Below are 5,627 nucleotides of genomic sequence, written 5' to 3' on the forward strand. Positions count from 1 at the left end.
TCTCAGCGATCTTACCATCTAACTGCGCATGTGCAGACAGAGTGAGTTTCATCACTCTAGCTTGTTTGTGATTGGAGATATTGAAGGTGTTACAACCTGGTTACAACCGACCCGTGTTACAACTGTCCCTGGTCTCCCCTACAGCGCTAAAGACGATAATAACCAGGGGTGCACATAACTTTTTTGCCCTGGTTCTCAAAGAAGCACCTGGAGATGTTGCTTGGTGCTCATCCTTAAAATGAAATAAACTGTAACTTTTGAGGGGGTCTTGACTTTATTTGCCAGACACACGGCACTGAACACACATGCAGAGGTGAACACAGAACACACATGCAGAGGTGAACACAAGACAACATTAGCACGACCAGTAATCCTACAAGCTGTCATCACTACCCTCCTGACTGTTCTCCTCACTGTCTTCCTCAGACATGGTAGCTGATGATGTAGGCCTACTTCTTTCTCTCTGGTTGAGAGAAATTAGCTATTAGCTATTAGCTGCTTGCATCCACAAGTCAACAGCTGGTTTTGGGTCGAAAGTCTCTGTTGTCATCTTAGACAAGTGGATGTAATCAAATAAGTATGTGAACATAACCAATAACCTACCATAGCCAATAACAAATTAATGTAACTTATTTTATTGTTGTTGTTCATATCTTATTTTACCTTAACATTTATTTATGTTTTTTTTTTTTAATCTCCAGTTTTAAAGGATATTTTTGGTTACTGTCCTATAGTAGCCTATACATTGGAATGATTTCAAACCTATTTATCCCAATAATTATAAAGGAGTGCCTTGGAAATATGTGTTTACATAAATTGTGACCAAACCGTTTGAGACCCACTGAGATAACTTAGACTAAAGTGAACTATCTAAACACTCAAGAGTCCTTACCTCACTGAGCTGTAGTTATCAGCCTATCAGTCTTACTGGTGAGAGCTCTCCTCCACATTATTGTAGAAACATCTTCTTCTTATATCCGTTAAAGCAGCTAGCACCAGATTCTAATAACAACAGCGCTGGTACCGGTGCACCCTCCCTCTCTCCCTCGCTCACTCGCACTTTGGCTGTGAGCTGCGGGCGCCAGATAAGCCAACATCCCCCATTTTCATCACTTACAGCGCCCATCGTGCAGGGCAAATGAAACGTGTAACCGGGGTGAAAAGGGTGTTACATTGACTTAATTATGAATATTGTTACATCAAGGCCGAAAATCAGGATGAGCACTGTAGTAACTCACAGGAGGCTTCTGGTGAGCATAGTGGAGTTTATTGGTTTCTGGTAGCGCCGAACTGCGACTCTGGTTCATCACATACTTAGCATAACAACATAGCCCCCAGTTCCTCTTCTATGCTTATGGAACGGCAACAACTTCAATGTCACAGTGCCACCTAGTGGACTGGTGAACTAACATGCAATGATATGACCTTACAACATCCCCTTCCCCTCAAGCAGGTTATATACATCCAACAGGAACATTGTAACATTTTTTATTATTTTTTATTAAACCTAACAGGTGACTCACAACAGTATTATCTATTCCCTTCTTAGCTCAGCTGGAAATCTTTAAGGTAACTGGGTAACTTAGTCTCTCCTTTTGACTGTCTCTTCCCTGGACTTGTATTTTTCACAGTTCCATGGACCCTCTCTGCTGCTGCAGCTTCTGTAGCTGCTGGCTCTTCCAACTCGTCCCCACTGAGCACCACATTCGCAACGTCCTGCCATGTCTCTCCTTTTTCGGCTGCCTGACTTAGCTGAGTCGAGTCAGTCTGTTGTCTTTCATGGTCTTTTTCTGGTCTTTGGTGGTGAGCATGAATCTGGTCCACATGTCTCCTGACTACTCTCCCATCACCCAGCATCACTTTATATGACACTGGCCCTGTCACTGACTCTATGATTCCTGGAATCCACTTGGGTCCAAGACTGAAGTTTCTCGTCAGCACTGAGTCTCCTGTTTTGAACCAGTGCCCCTTTGCCTTTTTGTCACATGTGATCTCTTATTTGTCTTTCCTGTTTTTCTTTCACCTTCATGCACAGATCTGGACGAATTGAATCCAAACAGCAACGTTCCTCCCGAGAAGCAGCTCTGCTGGTGACAGACCTGTTGTAGTCTGAGGAGTCACACGATAACTAAATAACACTCTCGCTACCTTGGCTGTCAGTGTGCCTTCTGGACATTTTTTCATCATCCTTTTAAATGTCTGTACCCCTCTCTCTGCTAACCCGTTACTGGAGGCGTGATAGGGTGCCGAGGTCACATGATGGATACCATTTCTTTTCAGAAAATCTTCGAACTCTGTGCTGATGAAACAGGTGCCATTATCAGACACCAACAATTCAGGCAGTCCATGGTTACTGAAACTGGTACGCAGGCATTCAATTGTAGTGGCTGAAGTGGCAGAATTGACTGGAACCACATCCATCCATTTTGAGTGTGCATCGATGAGCACAAAAAACATCTACCCATGAATGGCCCAGCATAATCCACATGAATACGACTCCAGGGCTTATCAGGCCAATCCCAGGGGTGTAACGGAGCTGGTGCCGGAACATTTCGGTGCTCTTGACATGTTATACAGGACTTGACAGTATCCTCTACATCCTTGTCGAGCTTTGGCTACCATACATAGCTCCTAGCCAGTGCTTTCATCCTGGACACTCCTGGATGGCATTGATGAAGCTGTCTCAAAACACTTTCTTGTCCTGGCTTTGGCACAATAACTCTTGCGCCCCACAACACACACCCATTTTGGATACTGAGTTCATGTTTCCTCACTGCATAAGGGCCAAACTCAATCTCTTTTAATTCTGATGACCAGCCTCTGTTTACCAATTCCCGCACCCGTGAGAGTACTGAATCCTTGTCTGTCCATACTTTCACTTGATCAGCAGTCACAAGTCTGATGTCAGAACTCTCCAGCATGAGAACCCTCTCTTCTGGCCTCCCCAGGTCAGGTTTCTCTGGTAGGGGCAGGCGGCTCAGTGCGTCTGCATTGTTGTGGTACTTCCCTTCTTTGTACACTATGGTGTATTCATAGGCTCTCTAGGTCACGGCCCAACGTTGGATCCTCGGTGATGCCATTTGGGGTACTGCTCGCATCTCACTGAAAAGTGACAACAGGGGCTTGTGATCCGTCACTATAGTAAACTTCCGTCCATAGATGTACTTGTGGAAGCGTTTTATTCTAAAAATCACTGCCAGTCCTTCCTTGTCAAGTTGTGAGTAGTTTTTCTCTGCAGCATTTAATGTCCGTGATGTAAATCCAATGGGTCTTTCAGTTCCATCTGGCATGCGATGTGAGAGCACAACACCTAATCCATATGGTGATGCGTCACATGATAGCACAATGTCCTTCTCTGGGTCATAATGCACCAACACTTCAGCTGACTGCATCATGTCTTTTGACTTTTCAAACGCTGTCTGTTGTGCATCTTCCCACTGCCACTTTGTGTCTTTTTTTAGCAGTTTGTGCACTGGAGCAAGGATGGTTGACAGACTGGGCAGGAACTTGTTATAATAGTTTAACAGTCCTAGATATGCTTTGAGCTCTGTCACATTTGAAGGTGTGGGTGCATCCTTGATTGCTTCTACCTTCTCATGCACAGGGTGCAGTCCTGTGGCATCCACCTTATGACCTAGAAACATCACTTCCTCACTCATGAACGAACACTTGGTTCTTTTGAGCCTGAGACCGGCCTCCTGTAGCCGTTTCAACACAAGGACAAGAGTCTGCAGATGCTCTTTGTCGTCTTTCCCTGTCAGCAGGATGTCATCCAAGAATATTGCCACTCTAGGGATGCCCTGTAGCAGTCCCTCCATGGTCCGTTGAAAAATAGCTGGGCTAGATGATACTCCGAAAGGTAACACTTTGTACGTGAACAAGCCCTTGTGTGTATTTATGGTCACATATGTTTTTGCTTCTTCATCCAAAGGGATTTGGTGATATGCATGACTGAGATCTAGCTTTGTGAACTTCTGTCCACCTGACAGGTTGGCAAACAAATCCTCAATTCTGGGAATTGGATACTGCTCCAGTTTTGATACTCGATTTACAGTCAGTTTGTAATCACCGCACAACCTTACTGAGTCATCTGGTTTTAACACCGGTTCCACAGGCGCTGCCCACTCTGCATATTTTACCGGTTCAATTATCTCCTGGGCTAGGAGACGGTCCAGTTCGGCCTCAACCCTTCCTCTCATTGCATACGGGACCGGTCTAACTTTAAAAAACCTGGGGGTTGCTTCCTTGTCCACATAAAGTTTAGCTGGGGGCCCTTTACATTTCCCTAGTTCCTCTTTGAAAACCTCCTCATATTCCCCAAGTACCTCCTCCAATGTCTCTTCCCTGACATGGTGAATCTGGCTTTCCGGTCTCCACTGCAAACCTAGCTTCTTAATCCAGTTCCTGCCAACTAGACTAGGGCCCGTCCCTGGCACAACTACCACCGGTAGGTTTTTTACTGACTGTTTGTGCTGCACTTTTACCATAGCTGCTCCCAAAACATTTACCCTATGTCCTGTGTATGTTCTGAGCCTCACTCTGCAGGGTTGTAGGGCTGGTACCTCTCCCCTCCATAAGATTTTGTACACTGAGTGGTTCACCACTGTTACCCCACATCCTGAGTCTACTTCAAACTGTGTTTCAGTTTAGTTAATAGTCAGTGTTTCTAGAAATGGCTCCTCTGCCGGTATGTCTATTTCCTCCACTTTGTACAAAGTGAACATGATCTCATCTGTGTCTATGTCATCTTTTTCGCCCTCCCCCTGGCTGACATAGTTTGCTCCCTGAGTTTTCACATGCTTATAACTCTGATATACTCCACCCCCTTTTGCTTGTGAAGCACTAACTGAGCCTTTTTGATCTACACACTTTCTGAATATGGCCTATCTTCCCACACTTGTGACAGGTTTCTTTAATAAACCTACAGTCCCCAGCTATGTGCTGCTCACTGCCACACCTGTAACAAGCCTTATGCTGGTGCTGCTGCTCACTGGGGCTCTGCCTTGCCGTCATCTTGTGCACTGCCTCAGGTGCTCTCATGTGCGAGGGTGCTGACTCCAATGACTGTAAGTCTCTCACATTCTTGCTGGCTGTCTCAATAGCCTGGGCCAGCTTCAGTGCCCTGTCGAAGGTCAAATCCGGCTCTGACAACAATCGCCGTTGTATGCGATCCTCCCCAATCCCACAGACCAGCCTGTCACGCAGCATTTCTGTTAACTTGTCTCCATAGTTACAATCTTGTGCTAATTTCCTTAGCACAGCAACGTACTCCATGACTGTTTCTCCCAGCTTCCTACTTCTTGAGTTAAATTTGTAGCGCTGTACAATTTCACTGGGTTTGGGGTTGAAATGGTCTTTCAGCAGCTGAACAAGCTCATCAAACGTCTTCTCTCCTGGCCTCGCCGGGCTGATAAGGTTCCTCATAAGGCTGTAAGTCTGACTGCCAACTGAACTGAGCAAAATAGCTTTCTGCCGACCTGCATCTTCGATCTCATTAGCTTCAAATAAATATTGGAGAACCTCACAATATTCCTCCCACGTCTGGGATTGACTATCAAAAGGAGCGGTGTTTCCTACCATTGCCGCCGCCATCTTCTAGCTCACACCACTGTCCGGTGCCGTTAACG

General features: G+C 45.6%; 2 protein-coding genes across 2 annotated transcripts; both read right to left on the reverse strand.

Moving 5' to 3' along the window:
• Window positions 1-1,157: 1,157 nt before the first annotated feature.
• On the reverse strand, window positions 1,158-4,529 carry LOC117547071 (uncharacterized protein K02A2.6-like). The gene is given in 3 exon segments (XM_034217537.1): window positions 1,158-2,067; window positions 2,070-2,459; window positions 2,462-4,529. Coding segments are annotated over 3 exon segments (2,502 nt in total). The 5' UTR covers window positions 4,488-4,529; the 3' UTR covers window positions 1,158-1,981.
• Window positions 4,530-4,827: 298 nt separating this feature from the next.
• On the reverse strand, window positions 4,828-5,627 carry LOC117547072. The gene has a single exon (XM_034217538.1). The coding sequence runs from the start codon at window positions 5,590-5,592 to the stop codon at window positions 4,843-4,845; it is 750 nt and encodes a 249-aa protein (XP_034073429.1). The 5' UTR covers window positions 5,593-5,627; the 3' UTR covers window positions 4,828-4,842.

The sequence above is a fragment of the Gymnodraco acuticeps genome, unplaced genomic scaffold (assembly GCF_902827175.1).
Source record: "Gymnodraco acuticeps unplaced genomic scaffold, fGymAcu1.1, whole genome shotgun sequence".
Classification (NCBI taxonomy): domain Eukaryota; kingdom Metazoa; phylum Chordata; class Actinopteri; order Perciformes; family Bathydraconidae; genus Gymnodraco; species Gymnodraco acuticeps.

Excerpts from the sequence above, each read along its gene's own strand:
- LOC117547072 (XM_034217538.1), bottom strand. The coding sequence starts at position 5,592 with ATGGCGGCGGCAATGGTAGGAAACACCGCTCCTTTTGATAGTCAATCC.